This window comes from Mustela lutreola, chromosome 10, assembly GCF_030435805.1.
Source record: "Mustela lutreola isolate mMusLut2 chromosome 10, mMusLut2.pri, whole genome shotgun sequence".
Classification (NCBI taxonomy): Eukaryota; Metazoa; Chordata; class Mammalia; order Carnivora; family Mustelidae; genus Mustela; species Mustela lutreola.
In genome coordinates this window covers 87,797,954-87,823,750 of record NC_081299.1, presented here as the reverse complement: position 1 = coordinate 87,823,750, position 25,797 = coordinate 87,797,954, and the positions used below count along the sequence as shown (strand labels likewise).

Below are 25,797 nucleotides of genomic sequence, written 5' to 3'. Positions count from 1 at the left end.
TGTAAATGTGAGTTTACTGAGCAAGGGGCAGAACAATGCAAACCCTTTTAGGCAGAGTGAAGTGAAAAACTTCTGAATTTAACAGTATGGGTACCATGCCTCTCCTCTCTCTGGCTCCTTTTTTTTTTTTTTTTTTTTTAATCAGAGAGGACTTATAATGTGACTAGACCGTAGCTTTTTCATAGCATCAATTAGTTTGACAATATTTAATTTTAATGAAAATTAAAGTTTTAATTTCATCAATTAGTTTGGTGATATTTAATTTTAATGAAAATTAGTTGGTTCTCATGAAGTGAGGATGGGCAGAGAAACCATCTTCAGGATGCTTTTTTTTTTTTTTAAGATTTTATTTATTTATTTGACAGACAAAGATCACAAGTAGGCAGAGAGGCAGGAAGAGAGAGGGGGAAGCAGGCTCCCCGCTGAGCAGAGAGCCCGATGCGGGGCTCGATCCCAGGACCCTGGGATCATGACCTGAGCCGAAGGCAGCGGTTTAACCCACTGAGCCACCCAGGCGCCCCCAGGATGCTTTTTAAGGCAATTTAATGAGCTTTTCAACTCAGCTAAGAACAAATTATTTTAGTGTAAATTTTTGATTATGGTTAATGGTTAAGGTCATTGACTCTCAAGCAAGCTCCCTCATTTCAAGAACAAACACTACCACTTATGTGCTGGACTTTAGGAAACCTATTTATTTATTTATTTATTTATTTAGCTTTTGTTTCCTCATCTGTAAAATTAGAATATCAGTAACATCTACTTATGGGATATTATGACGTTTAAATGAATTAAATATGGATATTAATATCTCCTACCCCATAGGATTCTTATGTTAATTAAATAAGTTATACATAAAACACTTAGACCATTAATTGGCGCTAGGAGCACCAAATCAAGAGTTATTAATAGAACGAAATGATGTTTTGAAAATAAACAATTTCATGTTTTTGTGAAAAGTAACTAAATTTGGGGTGCCTGGATGGCTCAGTCTGTACAGAATGTGACTGTTTATCTTGGGGTTCTATGTTCGGGCCCCACATTGGGAGTAGGGTTTACTTAAAAAAAATTAACTAAATTTGTTTGAAAGACACTGATTGTTAAACAAATGAAAAGGACCAATAAATAAATTATGCTTACAGCAGTTAGAGTATAAAGTAGGTGAGTACTATAATAGAATCAAGTAGAGAATGCTAACTGTATTCAGAGTAGGACTGTTAAAATGCCCTTTCCTCTGGGGACCTTTCCCTCCTCAGAAGTATGGTAAGATTATTAAAGGAGGAAAAAAAGAGGCTTAAATGTGTATGGAAGGCTTAAAAATGTGGGAGGTAAAAATAAGAGATTTCAAAACTCTTGCAAATTTGCATTCATCTCTGAAATTAATCCATGTGAAATTCATCTGAATATTCTTTCCATAATGTGTTTTTCCTCATTACAGTTATAAATATATTCACATGCACATCCCAGTCTGCACACGTTTCAGAAGCCTGTTTATCACCGTATTTCCGCAGCTACCTGTTGGGTCTCTTTCGCCCTTCTAGAAGCTGCCTGAAACTTCCTGCTGTAGGGTCCACTAGTCAGACAATACCACCCAACATTCCCCTTTCCCCAACTTTTAAATACAACTTAGCTGTTCAGTAAGTAGGACTTAACGTGCCTTCATCACTCTAGATAGCCAGCTACCCAGGTAGATGATCGTGCTTTAACAGAGCGTTCAGCTGTATGGATGCCTTGCCTTTTCCTCTGGCTTTTTGTTTTATCAGAGAGCATTTATACACTTCCTTATACACTGACTTTACTTAAAGTGGTATTTTGTAGGTATTTTATATACAAATTTATGTTAACCTTTAAAATGGAAATTCTTTGGGTTGAGAGTGAAACAGATCTTTTAAAACTTTTAAAATGTTACGTGTTTGGTTCTTGCCTACTCTGTAATCAGCTCTACTAGAGTTCAGATATGGTACAGTATTTATTTTTCACTTTAAAAGTTAGACATTTCTCATAGTAAAAATTAAACTTCTATAAATGCATGAATTTATGTACATATATATTTAGAATCACCATATGGAACCGAGGATAGATTAACTAGTACATATGAGAGCTAACAGAAAGCTAAGGACAATGATGAGATTATATAAAGAATAATAAAAGCATTTTTTAAGTTGAATCAAATTTTCAGGTAGTCAACAAGAAAAAGAGATGAAAAATTACCATAATATAATCAGACATTCCTTCTATTCACATACTGATAAATAAAATATCTGATAGCATTATTTTTCAAACCGTAAGTGCCTGAAAAAAATGGTAGGATGGCTTACTGAATGCAGTTTGATTTTTTTTTTTTTTATGCTACCTTTGAACTATCTGTAGGCAGGGTTGAGATACGTAGCATTCCAAAATGATTCACCTGGTTTAAATAGTAAAGCATTTGCTTTTCGCCAAATTAAATATTATTTCATGATATTGCATTCTAAATATAGTGTGGGATCTACGGTTTCTTTAAACTTCAGTGCACTAGAGTTTTGAGATGCATACCAAAGCAAATATTCTGTAAAGCATAATACTGCAGGGGAAAATGTTTGATTGTATATTCTAGACACTTAAGAATGTATTATCCTTGTTTTCCTTTTCACTTATTACTTATGAATTATGTATTTCCCTAGGGTTTTTCAATTTGCAATATCCTAAATAGGAAATAGAAAATATGTACTTGGAATAGCATTTTTATATGCAGAATTGGTATTTTTTATATATTCCCAGTTCAGAGCCTTTATAACTGCTATCAATATCATAACTTTACCAATTTCTATTTCCACCTGATGAAAATGATAAGAAACTTATTTTGCTTGGTAAATTTGCCCTCAGATAATGTTTGCAAGTTCATAAGAAATTATTAGCTTAGAGGAATTAATCCTCATTTCCTCTAGCTCGTTTATGTACATTTATAGAAATGATTTAAAATGCATGAACACCATGTCTGGTATATTTCGCATTAAGCCTGAGTAATTGAAATTCCAGTGTTTCTTCACCTTCAACCTTCTCCTCTTTCTCTTCTCCCTCCTCTTCTCCTTGTCCTTTTCCTTCTCCTTTTTTGCCATTTTAGCTTATACTATAAGAATGTGGTGAGAAGCCTGACTGATAACTGTAATTTTTCAAAAAATGCTCTACTGCATTGTTTATACAGTATTTTTGTAGGTGTGATTTCTCTTTCATTATTACAATACTGTGATTCAGTTATTACTATTAGAGTACCTTCGTAAGTGAAGCTCCGAGATAGTAAGTGATAGATCCAAGGTCACCCAACTAATGTGTGGTTAGACCTGAGACTGAATGAAGCAGTGATTAGAATATTGATGTTTGGCAAGCAGCATCCCTACCAGATCTCCCACTTAGAGCAAAATTTCTGTAAAGTATATCATACACCCAAAAAAAGTTTGAGTGTAGAATGAGAAGTGAAGAAAGAAAAAAATCTAGCCTGTACATAGTTTTAGTCTGGAGAATATATTTACTTTTAATTGACATTATGTCAGGTTAAACCAATATTCTTAAAAGGTTTCTACTACTGGTACAAGCATATGGTTCTTTCATGCAGCTATGTTTTTACCAGAACCATTTTTTTCATACTTTTTTATGCCACCTTGTTCTAACATGTAGAGTCTTTGGCATTTATCCCGAAGGTGACATGGTCTCAAGAAATTATTTAAGTGATTCCATTACTCATTGATATTATGCCTTTTAAAATGTGTTATAGGGAAACATTATTTTCCTCATGATTCATCATGCATTTCTGATAAAATCAGAAAATAGTAGACGTGAAATATATTAAAATTATTATTAAACTAGTAGAACTAAATAGGTAATGCTTTTATTTTAACACAAATGAGATTTTTTTATGCTATTCTGATTTGCATATTGATTTAACCTGGTTTGGGACCTAACACCACAGAACCCTCTCTCTCAAAGCGTAATGAGTATCAAACTTACGAAACAGATCCCTGGTCTCTTAACTGGAGAATTTCAGATTCAGTTGGTCTGAGTGAGGCCCAAGAATTTGCTTTTCTAGTAAAAAGTTCACAGATGATGCTAATGCTGCTGCTCTGAGGACGACACTTTGAGATCCACTATGATAGGGTGTTAGTAGGTAAGATGAAAGTTCTATTTTCAAACCCAGCCTTAGAATATACTTGGAAGTAAATTTGGTAATATCTTTGTCATCTACTTTTTGTCTGTAAGGGATTTAACAAAGTGGCATGATTAGTTTTATACAAAAGAAAGTCTAACCTGAATTAGTATAAATTTATGTCTGAGGATTAATAATTTTCTCCTTGTTAGAAGAATTATTATTAGGGGCGCCTGGGTGGCTCACTGGGCTAAGCCTCTGCCTTCGAGTCAGGTCCTGGTCTCAGGGTCCTGGGGTCAAGCCCCGCGTAGGGCTCCTTGCTCAGTGGGGAGACTGCTTCTCCCTCTGTCTCTCTGCTGTTCCCCCTGCTTGTGTTCTCTCTTCCTCTGTCAAATAAATAAATAACATCTTTTTTAAAAAGATCACTATTAGGCACATTCACATTTAAAATAGCACCTGAAAATAATTTGTATCTATTGGTAATGGAATGATGTAGGGAAATTGTCCACTTCTATATCAATATACTTAGAGAATTTCAAATCTTTCATAAATTAAAACAAATACAAATATATATAATAAGTATTAGTCCTAAATACTATTGTTACACAGTACTAATTGTACGAATCCTGTTCTTATTTTCCCCTGATGATCAGGGATTTGGTTTAAGGTACAGATGTGAGTAATTAAGGAATCCAAAAGGCTCATCTATTCAATCTAAGGAGATAGGAATTATAATCCTCGATTTATAGATGAGAAAACTGAAGCTCTTTTTGGTTAGCTAATTTAAATTGCTAATAAGAGAGGCTGGCTTCTATCCCAAGTCTATCCTATTCTGAGCCCATACTTTTTAAATTACATCATACTACTTGGGTCAGATCCACGGCTCTTAATACTTTAAATTCACAAAAATGATGAACTGAGACTTAACGTGCTCTTTCACATGGAAGATTCAAAGTGTCTGGGTAGAGAGGAAAAAAATTGCTCATGGTAGCCTTGAAGAAGATCCAATAGTATCTATATACAATGGTATAGTTTGGTAAAAGTTAAAACAATTCACTTCCTAAGTGCCATGTTAAGAATCAATTTTAAAATTCAATTCAATATAAATAATTCAAATTCATAGAGAAACTGTAGAAATATTTCGCTTTGTTTTTCTGGCAGCCTTACTACTGCAGGTAGTAGTGACCTACATTTTGTAGCCTTGACTCTGATTTCATCAATCACATCCTTACTAACCATCTTTTAGTGTCAGTTCCACTTCTGACAGAAACTCTTGCCAGTTTCATTTGTCATTAGTTTCAGAACAAGGGTCATATTTTGTATTACCTTCGATATGGGATACACTGATTTTTATATAAAAATGTTTGTTACAAAGTCATTAATATGAATAATTCCGTGGGCAGGGGTAAGAACTAAGAATTAATTGATGAAGGCATGACATGATTTTCATAAAAATATAATTTAGAATAAATGGATAAATGTGTTATCCCTGGACCATAAAATAGTTAATTGGTAAAATAGAGATGTTTATATGAAAAAGCTAATTGTTTTATTATTTAATTTACAAATCATTTATATAAAAGGAATTACAGTTAAAAATACTGTTTGAGTTTGCTTAGGAAAAGTGGTTATCAAAGGTCAGTTGACTGTCAAAAATATTTGGGGATTTTTTTTTAATTTTTCAGGAAATACTGTAATGTATTTGACTTTGTAATGTATTTGACAACCGAAATATTTGATTGATTTGATGTATAATTTGAAAATCCCTTCTTCTAAAATTATTTAAAAATTTATCCTTTTTTAGTTTAAAGACCATGCAAACCATGCCTTGTTTCTAATTTCACATTTCTGTGGTCCAACTTGTCCATAGGATGCTTTATAATTGTGGTTAAATATTAAACCATAGAGTTTTAAACAAGCAAAATTATTTTGAATCCTGAAGAGTAAGCACTAATCATTATTAATTGTTTTTGAACTCTGTCATATTACCAAAACCAAACTTGCCCTGTGGGTAGTAATATGATTCTCTAACTCATACCTACTCTATGTATGTTTATTATTTCTTATTATTTAGGGACCTCCTGGTTTACCTGGTCTCAAAGGTGACCCTGGTTCCAAGGGTGAGAAGGTGAGAGTAAAAACACATGTTACTACAATTTTGATATCCCAATAGCAGAGACAATAATTTTTCATATTAAAATCACTCAAAAGGAAATTTCAAAGAATATCTTTGTCCTTCTAACCAAGGAAAAAGCTGCCAATCCTCTGTTTCCCAGATGAATTTAGAGGAGAGAAAATATACAAAGTCATAGTGAAAAATGTATCAGAATTCAGTGTTATCTTTTTTCAATGTCCCCTTGTTGGAACCATATGGAGAAAGCATATGGTTATACTAAAATAACCCTTCAGAAAATAAACAGATGGAATAACAAAATGCCCATTTTCATGTTTTTAAACATGAAAATGAAAAATTTAAGCTATAATACCTTTGAAGTAGTAATTTGATCTTCCAGAATGTGTGCTGAGTTGCACCAAATAATTAAAGAAAATAAGCCTTTTTAGAAGGCCATTAATGTTTTTTGGATTACTTTTAAATTTCCAAATGTCTCTTAAGGAATATAGAATTTCTGAAAAGTAGAAATCATTTCATATAAAATATGCTTATGAAAATAATGACTTTTCAGTTATTTCATCAATGAAATAATTCTTAGTGGAGAATTCATTTTAAGTAAATGAAACACTGAAGATGATACTTTTAGAAAGCATTCTGTTTCCTAAAATTCCTCCCCACCAATAAAAGTCTCCCTTGATATAAGCAGTAAATGATCCTGTTAGGTAAGAGAAAAGCAGGTTCTTAATCCTTTATATCATTCAGAAAGGGTTAAAGTTTCTTTTTTTTTTTTTTTTTTTACTTTTATGTTTTGTAAACTTAGTGTGCAATTATTTTATGACTATAGTTTAGTAGATGGTTGTAATTTATATATTGTTAAATTTCTTTTCTCTGCCTTCTAAAGGGACATCCGGGTTTAATTGGCCTGATTGGTCCTCCAGGCGAACAAGGTGAAAAGGGTGACAGAGGACTCCCCGGAACTCAAGGATCTCCAGGAGCAAAGGGGGATGGAGTGAGTAAAGATATAAATTATTCTCCTACTCCTTTCCAGTCATACACGCGCACACACACACACACACACACACACACTCGCACATGTGCACATTCCATTAAACATGACCAAGGGGGTGATTTAGATTATCTTTAATCTCTTTAAGTCAGTGATGTTTTCAAGAAGAAATTTGCTTAATCTTAAAGTAATAAATTAAAAACATGATAAGTTAGAAATCGAAAAATTACAGTTCAGTAGTTAATTACACAAAAATTTATCGAATTTCCAAAACATACAAGTTATTATTCTGAAGGCTGCTTTATATCTATAAAGATACAGACATTGAATCAAATGGGGAAAAAAGTACAGATTACTTTGCAAAGGTTATTTCTTAGATTCACAATGAAAAGTTTTAGGCTATTCTTACATATTTCTGCATAATCAAAACCCTGCAGTTGTGTTGTTATGCACTAATCTTATGCATAAACTAGCTGAGGAAAACTCTAATTTGGATGCTTCTCTCTGCAGGGAATTCCGGGTCCTGCTGGTCCCATAGGTCCACCTGGTCCCCCAGGCTTACCAGTAAGTACGAGACGAAAGAATTTTGTAAAGTAAACTTATAAATAGACCAAAGAGTCATGAATTCTCCAGATTTTTATCTGCCCTTTTGCCTTTGCTTTTTTCTAGGGCCCTCAAGGTCCAAAGGGTACCAAAGGCTCTGCTGTAAGTACTTTTGCATTTGGGTTTTCATTTTTGAGGGAAGTCCACTCAAATGCCTTGTTCTTCATTTATCTTGTTCCTTTGCCCACCCCACGCCCCACAGGGACCTGCCGGCCAGAAGGGTGACAGTGGTCTTCCAGGGCCTCCTGGGCCTCCGGTAAGTGCAGAGTAACAAGACTGATGTCCTGGCAGTTAGCGTCCTGAGACTGCCAGTGATTTCTCTGAATTTATAAGAAGGATGGAAAAAAAGGCATTTTCTCAAAGTGCTGATTTTTCTAGGAAATAGCAACTATATTACGTAATCAGGTCCCCATGCCAAGGTTTTCTTTTAATTGAATATATAAAGATACATTAACTATATATTATGATAATCTAGTTTTTATTTGTTTTTCAAGAAAATGACATACTTTTTTATGTCACATTTTTATGAAAGCAATTGATTGTATGCCACAAATATATATAAATGTCTGACCACACTAGGAATAAAGACAAGAGTTTAGATACTTGGCATTTGTTTTCCTATTGTATATAATGTTCAACCAAAAAGCAATAGCAATTTGTAACATTTATTAATGCTGACATTTTCCAGGCTTCACATTACTACTAAGTGAGAGATCCACTTTGCTAGGGCTGCCATAACAGGCACCACAAACAAGATGGCTTAAATAATATAAATGTACTGCCTGACAGTTCTAACGGCCACAAGTCCTAGATCAGACTGTGGGAAGCATCGGTTCCTTCTGAGGACTGTGGAGCTGAAGGTCTGTTCCATGGTCCTCTCCTTGGCTCATAAATGGCCGTCTTCTCCTATCTTTTCCTATCATCTTCTATGTGTGTCCCATAAATTTCCTCTTACAAGGATACCAGTCATATTGAGCTAGGATCCACCCTAATGCCCTTATATTTACTTAACTAATTATATCTACAGAGACCTCATTTCAAAATGAGGTCTTATTCTACAGTACTGGTGCTTAGGACTTCTACAGAGAACTTTTTGTGACACAATCCATACCGGTATGGATTTAACTATTTGGTGTACTTCTACTCTTGCCATAAATACAAATTCAAGTCTGGTTGCATTTTCTAAGCTTTTTAATTTAGGCAGTTTTAACTTATATTTGAAATAAGTTAATCTGCATTTTTAAAAGTTTAACGTTTCATAATATAAATTATTATCAAGCACAATAGACAATTCATTAAGTAGCATAAGAACCCTAAAATGGTGTTTTAATCTTCAGAGACTAAAATCTAGTTGTGGAGGTAAGACAGGTAAATGAGGACTAATTAATAAATAATCAGGTAATGCACATATGTTCACACAAATCTTTTGCTACACTACTTATGTAGAAAAAGTTCCAGATATCATCAGAGTTGGTGTCTACTTTAGTATCCCTACTAGATTATTTTTAAAAAACTTACCAAGTTTACATATCTATCTACCTTTATATGTATATATATATAAATATATATTAGCAATTAGAGAAAACATTGAAAATAGGAAAAACATTGAAAATCTAAACCAACTGTAATTTCTTATAACAGTGACATAACTAGTGATATTTATGCAGAATATTCTATCTTCAGAAGCAATTATATGCACATTATCTCTTTCCCAGGGTCCACCTGGCGAAGTCATTCAGCCTTTACCAATCTTGTCACCCAAAAAAACAAGAAGACATGTTGAAAACATGCAAGCAGATGCAGGTGATAATATTCTTGATTACTCAGATGGAATGGAGGAAATATTCGGTTCCCTCAATTCCCTGAAACAAGACATCGAACATATGAAGTTTCCAATGGGTACTCAGACTAACCCAGCCCGAACTTGCAAAGACCTGCAACTCAGCCATCCTGACTTCCCAGATGGTATGTTAATAATATAATGACACAGCAAATATACTTTACGACGATGCATTGTCAGCTCTTTCATTCTAGTTAAATGTTCAATATAGAATCTAAATAAAACTAAAGCAAATGATTATTATTCATTCCAATCTTGTAGACAGAAAAAGTCATTTACACTGTGCAATTTAAGATCTGCTTCAGATGGGGCGCCTGGGTGGCTCAGTGGGTTAAGCTGCTGCCTTCGGCTCAGGTCATGATCTCGGGGTCCTGGGATCGAGTCCCACATTGGGCTCTCTGCTCAGCAGGGAGCCTGCTTCCTCCTCTCTCTCTGCCTGCCTCTCTGCCTACTTGTGATCTCTCTCTGTCAAATAAATAAATAAAATCTTTAAAAAAAACAAAAAAAAGATCTGCTTCAGAGAGTCCTTTGCCATTTTTTGATGATTATAGATAACATAAATGCATTTTCCCTGTACTAACAATCATAGAACAGGTTTTTTTGTGTGCATGCATGTGCACATTAGTATATAATTATTTATATCCTATAACCTAAGTTATTTTGCATTGATATGAGTAAAATGAACATGATTAACAGCTTAACTGAATCGTATTTGACCTATCAGTTTAGCAGGCATTTGGTTAATAGAATATTTAAGAATTCAGATAGCTTGGGGCAAAAATTTGTGTAATGGATCCACAAATAATCGAGCTGTGAACAATTTATTTGTAATAATAATCAAGATATTTTATTATACTTACCATTTTTTAAAAAAGATTTTATTTATTTATTTGACAGAGACAGAGATCACAAGCAGGCAGGGAGGCAGGCAGAGAGAGGATGAAGCAGGCTCTCCATAGAGCAGAGAGCCCGATGTGGGGCTCTATCCCAGGACACTGGGATCATGACCTGAGCCGAAGGCAGAGGCTTTAGCCCACTGAGCCACCAGGTGCCCCTATACCTACCATTTAACATAAACGTTTACATACCCATCCTGAGAGGACAATAGTTTCAAGTAACTTGAGTTAGTTAAGAAACTCACCTAATTATTAAACTAACAAGGTCATCTTAAATTTCCCACTTTACGTGTAAATATTTTGTCACTCTTTTTACTGTTGGGACAATATTATTTTTCTCTGTCAATCATATAAGAATGCTGTAACTGAGATCTAAATAATTCAATACAGACAGAAAATTTCAATGTGATTCAGAAATAGCCACCACCATAAAGGAAGAATGTCATAAACTCTTTTCTTAATCAAGAATAGCCTGTTGAAACTAAAACACAAGTAGCTACTAAGGGTTCCATATAGACTAATAACCAAGGTCTTCAAATGTATAATATGTGTATGTGAAAAAGATATATTCAGTTCAGTAGTAATGCAGTGATTTATAAGAATGATTCAGACTTTGATCTAGCTAAGATAATCATACTTTATTGAAATTCAAATATAAAAGATTACAACATGTACTGAGTTATAAAACATGATATGATTAATTAGAACCTGAGAAATCAAGAAAAATTTTTGTAAATTTTGGAAAATGGAGAGTTTACCGTGAGCTATAGTTCTCTGTGGTTTCCATATAATAACTAGTATTATTAATTCTTCAATGTGTTAATTAATTACAATTAAATATTAGTTAATTAATTAAACAGTGCCAGACACTGTTCTTCAGACAGAGATTCATAGATAATGCAGAAGGAATAATGCCTTTGAGTTACTATTATCAAACAATGGAGACAGAAAAATCATAAGTAGTATTTATAGCATATTATGACAGATATTGTGGAAAAAATGAGTAGATAAGTAAGGGATGATTCGATTTTGGATAAATAAGATGTTAATATTTAAGGAGGTAACATTTAAGCTGAAACCTATAAAGAAGTAGCCAGTTATGCAAAGAATGGAAAGGGTGTTCTGGGCAGAGGATATGGGTAGTTTGAAAGCCTTGAAGAAGACAAGGTTCTAGTGTCTTCGAGGAACCTAATGTCTCCATGGCTAAAAAGTAGTGAGCAAAGCGGAAAATGACTTTGAAGTAATTTGGAAGAAAGCAAGGTAGAATCCAAAGAAGCTGGTTAAGGAGCTGTTGGATTAATCTAGGCAAAAGATTGTGGTGACTTGATTTAGGGGCCTGATAGTAAAAATAGGAGATGAATAAATTTGAGATAAATTGTACATGGTATCCATAGTATACAGAATTTATTGAATAAAGGTGTCTTGGTAATTATGTTATTATTACGTTATTTGAAGAACATTTAATGGCAATACTAGCAGATTAAATCAAGAGAAAAAATACCACAGATGAATCTTGGAACACTGAAAAAATAAAATTTACAAAAAAGGTAACAGAACATAAAAAAAATACCACAGAATTTCTAAAAACTGTAAAATGTATCAAACATTAAGAGTGGTTATCCTGATGGGTAAAATCCTGATCGTTTTCAACCTTTATATATATATATATATATATTTTTTTCCCTGAGGATTTCAATTGGTTCCAGATGCAAATCTATAAATGGTGCAATCAGAAAAAATTTAAATGTTTTTTGTTAAATAAATATTTCAAGTGATCTGACATATAGTAGAAGCTAATTAACTATTAAGAGTACTCTCCCTGTTTATATACAGTAGTAGTAAAAGATAAAGCGATTGGTATTAGGTTTTTAAGAGTTCTAGTACAAGCTAAGCAATAAGAGATTTTGAAATGTGAAAAGTTAATAACCAGTAGATTCACATAATTCAGAGTAAAATTTAAAATGATGTGGCAGCATAGAAAATGGTAGGAGGGAAGCACAGTGACATCAGATGTACATCAATGCTATCTCTCAATAGCTGTTAGCAACAAAAACTATATTGTCAATTATTTTAAAACAATTTTGTTATTCCTACTACTTACCATCTTTACTCATCTACTACTAATTTAATGGTCACCGTCATTCAAAGAGAGGTACATTTACTACAAGAAGTTTATGCTATAAAATAATGCAAAAGTATGACCCCTGAGGCTAAGTAGAGACTATCACCTCCATTGTTACAGATGAATAAACCACGGAAAAATACAGTGATTATTATACTCAGACTATTTAAGTAGTAAATAAAACATATGAGATTTAGGGTTAAGTTAGCTGATTCCAATATGCATGCAACTTACTTACAATGGCTAAACTGAATGTTAATATTTGAGGAGGTGACATTTAAGCTGAAATCGAAAAGTAACAAACGTGCTAGGAACCAGAGTGTTCCGGGCAGACTGTATGGGCAAAGCTTTGATTCAGGCAAGGCAAAGGGTCACTCTTAACTATTCAAATGCATACCCCAATGTGACCAGGAACATAAAGTGATTCTCATGGGAAAAGATCCAACAATATTAACTATTCTTTATTTTGCTAAGAAACTTTGATATTTAATGCAATCATTTTTCCTATGCATGTATTTTTATATGACATATTTTTTTTTCTACTTCTAGGTGAATATTGGATTGATCCTAACCAAGGATGCTCAGGAGATTCCTTCAAAGTTTACTGTAATTTCACGTCTGGTGGTGAGACTTGCATTTATCCAGACAAAAAATCTGAAGGAGTAAGTACCAATCTGTTTTGGTGGTGACTGTTGACAGTTCTTGCCATGTTTTTGCAATATTGAACTAAACAGGAAAATTATACTGTCATATTTTCATTTATCTGCTTTTCTTACAGGGTAATTAGAGCATTTCATTTGCATAAACATGAATAAGACACCAAAGTGATGCACAGAGTTAACAAATACTTCTCTCCTTTATCTTTTACCCAGATGTATTCTTTATGCACCTGCTTGTGCTCTAAAATTCTATGGCTTTTCCATGACACAGCACAGCTGATTCTCAAATTTTAGTGCGTGCATAGGATTCTTCATCCCAATTACCACACGATAGAACTCGCAGCTGTACATGATGTTCAAAATATACAATTTATAATCTTTTACATAAAGTAAAAGTATTGTCTGCATTTGCGTATTTTTCAAATGTTTAGTCTTTTCAAAAACATTTCTTGATTTTTACTGAGCAGTATCCATACATTTGAGTTCTATCTTTAAAGCTATGAAGACAAATTACTAATATAGGGAAAGATCTCTCACTAGCATAATTGTATTCTCCAGTTTCTGGTGATAGATGTTGCCTTTGTTTGTAATCTTGTAATAAATCACATTCTTCTTAGTAAATGGTATAGGCATACAGAGGCACAGAAAGTCGTGAAGGCATAACAAGTAGCTTTCGGTGTGTCTAATCTCTTGAGAGAAGTGAAGTTTGTGAGAAAAGGGTGGGTAGCAGTGCCAGGAGGCAAAGCAACTTCTGATTCCCAACCAAACGTGGCCTGTGCAAAGCGTAATAAAATTCCTGTAGCCCCCCAAGAAACCAGAGAACATGGAAAATGCCTCCCCTTACGCTGATAACTCAAATTCCCTACAGTGAGGCCTTAGATACCCATATGTTTTGCTGATGTTTGCAAAGCAAAACAATAAATGCAGATCTATTAAAGATTCTAAATATTCTTCCCAGCAGGAGATGATTAGGCTTGCTTCTTGCCAAGGACTTTTCCAGAGCATGTCATCATCAGTTACTGGCTGAATGTTTTCAGGATGCTTCCTTTCACTAGGAAATACTGATGGTACTTGTCTTGATGGCTGATACCAGCTGGTATTATGAGGCATTCCTTTGCGAAGGGGTTTTGCCTAAGAGTTCCACCAATGTCCCCTCAGCTCTTAATATACTGTCAGTAGGTTATGCCCCACTCCAACTTTTTTTGAGCAATTAAAAAAAAAACCCCGAAAACAAAAAGCAGGAAGAAAATGAATCCGTTTTCACTAAGTGGGAATTCACAGGATCACTCTCAAATTTTGCTCTTTCTCTCATCGCCTATAGTTCAGGATAGACTATTTTAAAACTTCTATGGCATTTTAGTCTTACTGAAAATTACTAGTGTGTACATAAACAATATCGTTCATAATTTTTACCTATTTTCTAACTTCCTGTTCCTTTGCAACAGGTAAGAATATCATCATGGCCAAAAGAGAAACCAGGAAGCTGGTTTAGTGAATTTAAGAGAGGAAAACTGGTATGTTATTACCTCAGCATGAAATGGTTTATCTTACACTTCATTAATAAAGCGCAAATTATGTATTTCTAGGTCTTGACTGTGAAAGTCTAAATTGTAGTGTCCAGGATTCCTTGTGTTCTCCAGCTTGCTCCAACTATATCTCTTAGACTGCTGTGGTATTTTAGGGAAGTCTAAATGTTTTGTATCAGAATACATGGAAATATGCTATACTTACCAAAATAATGTGATCAGATAAAGTATGCATTTCACTGAGTACCTGCTAGACATCATAAAAATAGATTATGTTAGAAATGTCAGGTATAGAGAATACATAAATTATTTATTGTTCTTTATATCAATGAAAACTTTTGGAAAGTGAAATGTTTTTTCTGATTGCTACATGTGGCTATAAAGTGAACTGACTGACTTGACCTTTTATTTGGATTGGAGCACAAGTTCACGTAGATATTTCTTGTATATATTTCTCATACAATGACCAGTTCACTAGTAATAATTTGTTACAGGTATTTTAAGATAGGTGCCAAAACTAAATTGACATGATAAAAGGTGTTTAAAAATATGTGTGTGCTTAAAATATTAATAAGAATATATTTAAATGAAAGTTTCTCATTTATCCAGGTAATTATTCAATTGTTTGATGTTCTTAAAAAAGCTATTATTTTCCAGTGATGGCTATTTTATAGTTATCCTAAGGAATATACACAAATTAATTAACAACATTAGTGAAGTTGTCCACATAATTCTTCACTGCAGTCTAAAAGTTACATTAAATATCCATGTGACATCTTACCACATGTGTAGAAGTGAAAAATACATACACAGAACAGTGTGTGTGGTGTCATTTTTTTGTTGTTTTGGTTTGTTTTCCTTCGTGTCCATTCCCCAAGTGTCCTTTTTTTCTTCAGTCAAACAAGGTTCCTCACTATCTGGGCCGTTAGTCAGTAAGGAGTAAATAAATTCAACAATAAGGAAGAAAGTATAGGTAACTATCTTTACAGGGGCTAAATCTATATTCTAGGTAACTTTTCTAGGTAACTTTCCTACTCCATGTTTAAAAAAAACAAACTAGGTTTCTATGTTTCAGTAGTCCTCAGTATTTCGATTGTACCCAATAAAACAATTTATTAATTTAATAAAGGGTTTTAATAATTTTCAATTATCTTCCTGCTCTAAATACAAAATAAGTATTTACTGACTCAACAAATATGCATTGCATCACCTCGGGCATTATGTTTAGTGGTGGTGACACAGTGGTGAGTAAGTATATCACCTAAGAATGAACAAAGAGGTAGGTCTAGGTCTGTGAAGTAAATTAAAGACCAAACACCTTAGAAAACTATGGCCCCAAAATAAAAACTGCAAGAACGTGTTTAAAATGTGGGCCAGGTGGATGTACTATGAAATTTTTTAAAGAAGTAGGTGAAATTTTTTTTTAAATTGGGGGGAAGGGGCTGCCTGGGTGGCTCAGTGGGTTTGTTGAGGACTCTTGGTTTCAGCTCAGGTCAGGATCTCAGGGTCAAGAGATCCAGCTACGTGGGCTCTGTGCTCGGCAGAGATGGGAGTCTACTGGAGAGTCTTCTCCACCACCCCATCTGCTCTTTCCCTCGTACTCACATGCACTCTTTCTTAAAAAAAAAAAAAAAAAAAAATAAGATAGGTAACCTTTGCATTGCACCAAGATTCCTCAGTTCCCACTGTTTCGCTATCTAAAAAGATACACAAACACAATGAGAGATAGTTCATAAACTATAATTTAAATTTATTTAAATTACTTTAAAAGGTACACTAATATAATGAAAGATCTCTTGGAAACAAAAGCATTTTTGGGGGGAAGTTTTTAATGGTTAGGACAATGAAGCATAGAAATAAAGTGACTCTTTTCAAAGATAAATAGTGCTTGCAGTAACTCAGGTGGGAGTACAAGAATGATTTCATAAAATCCTGACTCTGGGTCTTCTGTCCCTCTGTGCCTACTTTCTTCCCCTACGTGAAAATGGGCCACTCCATGCATCTGCATGCTTCTGGGATCACAGTTCACTGTCAGCAGTGATTTTTATCCCTTCATAACATAAAAGAGCCAAAGAATCTAGATGTGTCTTTTTATTCTTTTATTCCCAGCTTTCCTATTTGGATGTTGAAGGAAATTCCATTAATATGGTGCAAATGACATTCTTGAAACTGCTGACTGCCTCTGCGCGGCAGAATTTCACCTACACCTGCCATCAGTCAGCAGCCTGGTACGATGTGTCATCGGGAAGTTACGACAAAGCACTTCGGTTCCTGGGGTCAAATGATGAGGAGATGTCCTATGACAACAACCCTTACATCAAAGCACTGTATGATGGCTGTGCAGTGAGTATAATCACTTGCCTTCTTTCTCAGGGTGGGAGGCAGTGTGTAACCACCTCAGTTTGGCCCTAAGCCACATTTCTCTCATGAATTGGATGGCAGTTTTTATTAAGATCTGGTGCTCAGCACTGGCATTAAAACACAGTATCTTAGAAGCCACTATACTCACATACACATACACACACACACACACACACACACACACAAACTCTGAAACATACAAATAGACACATAATCTAAAAGCCATAACAGAAGGTAATCTTAGACCATATGCTATTTCTATGGAATTATTCCTGATCATTGAAAACTACTGTGGCTCATTATTCTTGAAATTTAAAACAAAAGCAAAAAACTTTGTCTCCTTCATCCATGATTCTAAAATGACAGATAAAGGAATCAGCATTATTCTAAAATGAAAGATAAAGGGATTGGCATTGTACCATTTATACCATAGATAATTCTTACCCTTGTATTTTGTTTGCAAGGTGCTTCTCTGTTGCTTCTGTATTACCACCTATTTAGACAGTTATTATCATTTTTGTTGTTGTTGTTGTTATTTCTATCTTCTGGAACTATCCTTTTCACACAATGGGAATTTGATTTAAGAAAATGGCCCAGAGACCACACTGAAAACCTCATTGTTTTCGCTGATGACTAAAGAAGTCACAGTTACAAAGAAAAAGGCCCATGTCTTCAACCAAGTAGGTAGGGTACCCACAGATCAAAGAAGAGAAAATAAAACACATTAAAAGTAGCAAGTGTCTGAATTTCCCAATAGTAATATACTGATAATCATTCACAAAATTAAGATATAGCAGCAGACACGCTTTAACTTCTGACTTTGTGCCCTATAATTTCTATACTGTATCTTAAAATCTTGATATATATGTAGTATGATTTCAGTGGTAAGTATATATTATTATGAAGGAGCCTGACCCAATTTTAGTATCAGTTTTCATATTAAACTGTACTTGTCAATTCAATAAGATTCTCTTCAACTGTGCAATATATCTGAATATTATAGTTGGGTCATAACAGCTAAATATTAAACGTTCAAAATTTAAAACTACATACGACAGCAGTAACACCAGCAAGAGGGACTCACACAAAGATAATGACAAATTTCTTTCTTGCTCTTCTTTCTTACTTGCTCACCTCCATTCAGAGGCTTAAGAAAAAAATAACATGGATGTTAAAACTATGAAATGATTGTGTAACTTGGTATTTCTGCTTAATTTTACAGTCCAGAAAAGGCTATGAAAAAACTGTGATTGAAATCAATACCCCGAAAATTGATCAAGTTCCTATTGTTGATGTAATGATCAATGACTTTGGTGATCAGAATCAGAAGTTTGGATTTGAAGTTGGTCCTGTTTGTTTCCTTGGCTAAGATTAGGATGAAGAACATACAAAATCAACAGAAAAAAATACCTTGGTGCCACCAACCCATTTTATGCCACATGCAAGTTTTGAATAAGGATGGTAGAGAAAACAACTTGCTACGTATATTTGTACCGATTAGAAATACCGATGCCCTTGCAGGGGACAGAATCTTTGCATGACAAAAGCTTCAAAAATCATAAAAATACAAGCTAGTGTGGCTGAGATGGAAACAGGCCTTATTCTTGATTCCCAATTTTCATCTCTCCTTTTCCTATTTGGATTTCTTTGGTGCTGTAGAAAAAAGAAGAGAACAATATATATTTCATAAAAGATATGGTGCTCATTCCCGTCCATCAAGGATGTACTAAAACAGTGTGTTTAATAAATTGTAATTATTTTATGTACAGTTCTATACTGTTATCTATGTGTCCATTTCCAAAACTTGCACGTGTCTCTGGATTCCATCTGACTCTAATTTTATGACAATTGCAGAACTATGATGGCAATAAATATATGTATTATGAAAAAATAAAGTAATTTCTGATGACTCTAATTCCCTTTCTTTGATGAATAATAAAATGCCTTTGTATATATTGATGTTGAAGAGTTCGATTATTTGATGTCGCCAACAAATTTCTCAGAGGGGCAAAAACCTAGAAGACTCACGGAAGCACACTTGGATCCACTCTTCTCTACTGACAGTAACTTTGGTGAATTTCAGCCAAAATATCATGCATTTGATGCTTCATTCAATGCTATACCTCAGCTTCTTTTCAGAGTCCAGGATTTCACAGGATCCTTGTATATATGGAAAATAAGCAAGTTTATATTTTTGGACAGGAAAATATGTATGAGAATCTATTTTAACAAATCGGTTCCTCCATCAAGCAAACAATTAGATGTACAATTTTTTTACTACCTTATCTCATCTCATCTCATTGTTTTCAGTGTGCTTTAGTCATCCAGATTAATATTAAAAGATGGGAACAAAGCAATTGTTTATGAATTTGTTCAATGTTATACTTTTTAATCAATCAATTTCTTGAATTTGATTCCATGTTGCATATTATAATAGTCTTCAAATACTATTTTACCTGCACCTTTCCAACAAATACTATTTCTTTTCTTTCAAAATACTATCAAACATTATTTGACCTGCCTAATTTCTAAATAGCATATGGGTGGATCGTTACTAACAGTGCTTGTTTTGAAAGTCATACTTATTAAAACAATCAAAACATTTTTCCACTAAGGTATTTTCTTCCAGGTAGCTTGATATAGCAATAAAATTTTAAAGTTACAAATTGAACTTTGTATCTATTTTAAGTAATATATGTAAGACTTGGAAATAAATGTTTTATTTCTTATATGAAGTGTTAAATTAATTGACACCAGATTTCACTGGAACATTTTCAACTGATAATTTATCACAAAAGACCATACCTGTAATACTGGAATTAAAACGTGAACACTTGTCATTCAGAAGTTCTTTCATTTTGAAATCAAGCTTGTAAATGTCCTTTCAAGAAGGGAGATATGAATCGTATAAATAAACTCAAGTCTTGTCTACCTGGATTGGTCATTCTCTTTCTTAAATAGGTTCCAGATTACTCTCTATTGCAGAAAAGGCTTTCCATTCTGTTTCTTGACCATCCAGATTAGAATAGTTTCATACTTTTGGAAAGGAATATTTTCCTCCAGAGATAAGTTGTTTGAATTCCCCACGTGTCTAAAATAAAAACACCACATGGTAATGCTCTATTTACAAGATTAAGGTAGGCTATATTTAAAATGTCAGAAAGATATTTTTCATAATTAAACATTTTGCAAAATTTCAAACATATGTTCACAATTTCAGCACTAGAAATATTTCCAGAACTTTTACATAGTCTCTAATTATACATAAAGTAATATTTTTTTGCCAAGAGAAATTCCATACCTCAGGCAATTTAATGAATATATAGCAATACGAGAGAATATTTTGCATATTGACCTGCCTTGGGAAAGCTGTATTATTTGCCCATTTAAACAAAACAGCTTCAAATTTGGCACTCCGTAGAATTAATGAACAAATAACTGAATTGCTTATCCTTTTCTGTTCCTTGCACATATGGATATGGTCTTCTCTATTGCTTTGGATTTTTTTCCTCTCCCTTACATCTGATTTAATATGAACAAAAAGAAGCTTAGTGGCAAGGAAAAAGCATATGACGTTCTAGTCTTGGCCCAAGCAGTGTAAACTCTAGAGAACAATGTTGACCCCAGATGGATCCTGGGCCAAATGCACACAAAATTTGGCTTTACTCTTTAAAAAAAAAAAAAAAAAAAGTACAAAATACAAAATTACAAATAACAAAAAAATTACAGAATTTACATTTTTAAGTGAATAAAAGCATTATAAGAAAGTTTTAATTATAAAAAGTGAACCCATACCAAAAGTATCAGATAATCTGGGAGGTGGAAAAAATCAATGTTTTCTTTAATTCTCTTAAGTATTTTTGTAATACTTTTATTCTGTGTGTCTATTTTTGGCTTCAGTCTTTGAGTGCCTCTTCAAATGAGAATTTTATAATTTCTAGTAGAAAGAACAAGTTTTCTCTAACATGTTAGATTAAAAATATTTCTTATTGTCAATAGCTTAGAGCTGTTTCTTTCAATTTCACTTCTTGTTATTGGTAAGTATTTTAAAATTTTTAGGTTATTTTAAATTTAAGAAAAGCTTTATACATTTGTCTCATATATGTACTACAATTTTGTGAGAATTTTTCACAGGCTAGCTTCTGATTTCTGTACTTTTTATACCCTGTTTTCTTACTACTACCAATAGATTTCAGGCTCTGGGTGCCGTAAGACAGATGCATGCCATCATGCAAACTCTGTCTTCCTACTTGTTATGTTATAACACAGTGGGTGAGAGGATTATTCCAGAAAGCCATTCCTCCACTAGGATTACTGGCAACCATTTTACATCAATATGAACTATAAGCCATGTAATTATACCCTACCATGTAAATCTATAAACGCTGGATAAATGAATCCCTAATTGAAGTTCCTCCTTGCTGCTTCCTTTCACACCACGCAACGCAAGAAAAAATGCCAAAGAGAAGTTGGAGTGGAAAGATAATATTCTTAACAGATCACAGTTAAAGGATCTTACTTGGGCAGATTTCACCAATGACATGACCATGAGAATCTATTTCTAGCAGATCTCTCAAGGACTTAGATGGGGTCCATGAAAGACAACGATCCTGAAGCTTGGTCTTCTGCGTGCTGGGTAATTGTGACATAAATTAATGAAGGGCCTGGCACACTGATGCACACTAACAACTAAATAAATAGTTGCTACTGCTCTGGATTTCCTATTGCTACTGTCATCACCCTAGCGTAAGCTCCTTTCTAAATCATAGCTAATAACACATGCACTATTTACATCGCGTAACTTTTATAAAGATTTAATTTTAAAAACCGAAAACATTACACAAATTGCATGATCACAGAGGCTCAAAGTAGCAAATAGGATCCTGTGAAATCAAGCCTTACAAACCAGTCACAAAGGATACAAAACAGGAGTGGCAACATAAACCATGTAAATACCCAGGCACAGATAATCTTGCAGAAGTATGTTCTGCTAGAAGCATTTCATGTTCACTGAGGGAAAAGACTAGGTCCAAGGCAAAAAGACACTTTCTCCCAGGGGTGCCTAGGTGGCTCAGTGGGTTAAAGCCTCTGCCTTCGGCTCAGGTCATGATCCCAGGGTCCTGGGATCAAGCCCCTCATTGAGCTCTCTGCTCAGCAGGGAGCCTGCTTCCTCCTCTCTCTCTCTTTCTGCCTGCCTCTCTGCCTACTTATAATCTGTCTGTCAAATAAATAAATAAATAAATCTTAAAAAAAAAAAAAAAAAAAAAAAAAAACAGACACTTTCTCCTGAAGCAACATACATTTCTGTGCTTACCTTATGTGGGATGGTCAGACTGAATTAAATGAAATTAACAAGTCCTCTAAGGAAAATGGATTTGCAGGTCCCTCAGACCAGCATGGTGGAAAAGTCTTTGTAACCAATTCTTTAATATCATGAGTTTTGGCATCTTATCTATTTCAGGAAAATGATATTACTGAGTAAAAATTATCATAGCTAATATTCTATAAGGTAAAATGTAATTTAAAAAGCTTGAATTGTATTTTTAAGTAAGTAAAATTTCTTTACTTAAAATAAATAAAAAAACAAACTTTGTATGTTAGATAAAATATTATCAGTTGTTTTTACATAGCTGTAGAGATTTTTACGTCACTACTGAGAAAAATAAGCGTGGAAAAAGAAAATCAGTAATAACAACAGCAACAAAAACTTAAAGGTATTAACTATTTAACTAAAAGTAGAAAATAGATATGACTAGGTAAATTAATATTTATTTGATGAAAGAATTGAAAGTCTCACCAGATTTTTTTCCCTGTGCAGGGGCCCCCAACTTCCAGACCCTGCCACCCCCACTCTGGCCCTTCAACCCCCAACCCAGGAAGAGAGTGGGAGGAGGGAGGGGGAACATGACAAGGTAAGAGGCAGTTGGCCAAGAAGGACACAGGGGTAGAATTTGCAAGTAGATATTTTCTAAAGATAAAGTCAAGTGGTTTTAAACCATGAAATACTGATATCAGAAATCTTGAGTCATATAATTATCAATTAAGCAATGACCAAGTATATAATCCAGCACCATGCTGAGGACAGGTCTCTACCAAAGATATATGTCAACATTATGAAAGAATTGTGTCATGAAGTGTTTGCACTATGTCCTATTTACAGTTTAATAAGAGAAAGAAAACCATCACACCTAAAAGAACAATTTATTATCGAGTTTCTGACTACACAGAGATGTTTGGAGAACTGAAGGAACAATAAATGTTGGTTTGTAAGTACGCTTCATGAGGAAGATGGTAGGTCCACAAAATGTCTGTAGAGTCTGGATGTGTGTGTATGAGAGAGAGAAGAAAGACCACTTTATGGAGGAAACCCAGGAGAGAATTCCAGAAGCATACAGGAGTGTGGAACATGAAGAGGACAAGGAGTCTGGTACAGCCCGAATGGCATGGTGTAATGCTGAGTCCTTTATTTAGGGTTGGGTTATAATCATACAGAAGAGTCTGCATACTATGCAGTAGGCAATAAAGAGTGAATGCTGGTTGTTGAGTAAGGCAAAGTCATAATGAAAGTCTTGCATAGAATGTCTCTTTTGGCAGTTTCTTGGAACTGCGTAGTTGCATAGTGGGCATTTTATTCTGGATGGATCTGTAAATTGGGTCAGATGATAGGGACCCAGTGCCATAAGGCTGTTGCTGAAACTTAAGTGAGCAATAATACAGATTTGGATTACAATAATAACACCAGCATGATTTAAAAGGAAGGGTCAGTATAAAATAATTGAAAAGAAGAAATTACTATATTTTACTATTTAAAAATATTCTAGAGCCATTTACTGGATACATCTTAAAATAAGCTATACTTGCCTTGCCTTTAAGAACATAAATCATAAAATCAGAGAAAAGAGAAGTTATATTTACTAAAATCTGAAGAGCCAAAATTGGTCCCTGTGAAACAAATGACATCTGGTACAACTCTATCAATTGGCTTTGTATCTCCTATCGTATCTCATATACTATTGCAGAATACATATCAAAATAACTTGTTATTGCTTAAACAATACGTGCCTACAACACAACGGGCAAGCACCTGTATCCTACATAAATAAAACTTCATGTACTTTATCAACCACAGAAAACATACATTTACAGAGAAATCAACCGCTAAAACTTATTGTATAGTTGTGTCTTCTGATGTTGAAATTTTCTTAAGTAAACATTGGACGTAAAGAATAAGTAAATATACGGAAATAATTATATAAAGTCATATGAAAAATGTTATCTAGCTGTAAAAAGATGAGGGCATTGGAGGCACACAATATACCTTTAAACAGATAAATAGACCAATGAAGAAATCATATCTATATGTCCTCTGTTGCCTGCCCTTCAAAGTGGAACTTTTTTAAAAAGATTTTATTTATTTATTTGAGAAAGAGAGAGTGCATGAGTGGTGGGGGGAGGATCAAAAGGAGAAGAACAAGAAGACTCCCTGCTGAGCAAGGAGCCGGGGACATGGGGCTTGATCCCGGGACCCCGATCCCAGGACCTGAGCTGAAGGCAGATGCTTCACTGACTAAGCCACTCAGGTGCCCCTCAAGGTGGAAATTCTTATAGGTGAATTGTAAACACTAAATTTCCACTTTCTTATCTGGCATTTACTTTTCAACACAGGGGATGCACAACTGAAGTCATAGCCTGCACCATGTTGAAACTTCTAACATCACAAAGACTAGAATATTCATCAAATCCTATTGGATTTGTGTGTACTGGCATTTGGATGTATTTTTTTTTTTTCAGAAATGACGATTCTTTGGGTCAAAACTGGCTCTCTTTCCTGTGCTCTTAATCTCAGTTAATGACATCTCTGTTCACGTAGTCACCTGGGCCAAAGACATTCAGAATCATAATGAATTGTTTGCTGTTCTGTCTAGTCAGTCATCTATTTCTGTCAATCCTCCTTCCTAAATATCATTCACACCTGTGGATCCCGTTCATCTTCATTACCACTGTCTAAATTCGCGTAGTGATGTTTTTTCAGCGCAAAATTTTAATAGGTTGGTATAATTCCCTACTTCCAGATAACCCAAATCTAACATCCTTACTGAGAAAAAGTCTTATGAAACAGACAGATCACTCCCAGTTGTAAAATTTCTCTATGGCTTTCCATGGCCTATAACATTGCCTTTCTTTTTTATTTTATTTTGTTTTATTTTACTACACATGAAAAACACATTTCCAACTTCTCTCTCTCTCTCTCTTTTACCCACAGGCATCTCACATAAAACTGAAACAACATTTTGCAAACTTATATTGATGAACCCTGATTGTAATATTCTATTTTATGGTATTTTATTTCATCTCAGAAAATATCAGTTATATCCATTAGGTTGATAAGTTATTTACTCTTAAAAATACTGGTCAATAGTATAAAGGTCAAACCCCTTATATCATTGAGCAAGACCCTGTAAGATGCTGCCCCATTTTTCTACACATCCTTGGACAAGTTCACATTAAAGAGCCACATTCTGTAAGACCTGAGCATAGAGAGACCAGTTGGGCT

General features: G+C 34.2%; 1 protein-coding gene across 2 annotated transcripts in view; it reads left to right on the top strand.

Moving 5' to 3' along the window:
• The window catches only part of COL11A1 (collagen type XI alpha 1 chain), a 213,758-nt gene extending 193,593 nt beyond the window's left edge, over positions 1-20,165 (top strand). For both annotated transcript variants that reach the window (XM_059137189.1, XM_059137188.1), the window contains exons 58-67: positions 6,192-6,245; positions 7,132-7,239; positions 7,747-7,800; positions 7,906-7,941; positions 8,042-8,095; positions 9,555-9,804; positions 13,247-13,359; positions 14,802-14,870; positions 16,992-17,225; positions 18,466-20,165. In XM_059137189.1, the coding sequence (XP_058993172.1) occupies positions 6,192-6,245; positions 7,132-7,239; positions 7,747-7,800; positions 7,906-7,941; positions 8,042-8,095; positions 9,555-9,804; positions 13,247-13,359; positions 14,802-14,870; positions 16,992-17,225; positions 18,466-18,612 (1,119 nt within the window). In that variant the 3' untranslated portion in view covers positions 18,613-20,165. The remainder of the gene's footprint in view (positions 1-6,191; positions 6,246-7,131; positions 7,240-7,746; positions 7,801-7,905; positions 7,942-8,041; positions 8,096-9,554; positions 9,805-13,246; positions 13,360-14,801; positions 14,871-16,991; positions 17,226-18,465) is intronic.
• Positions 20,166-25,797: the final 5,632 nt, after the last annotated feature.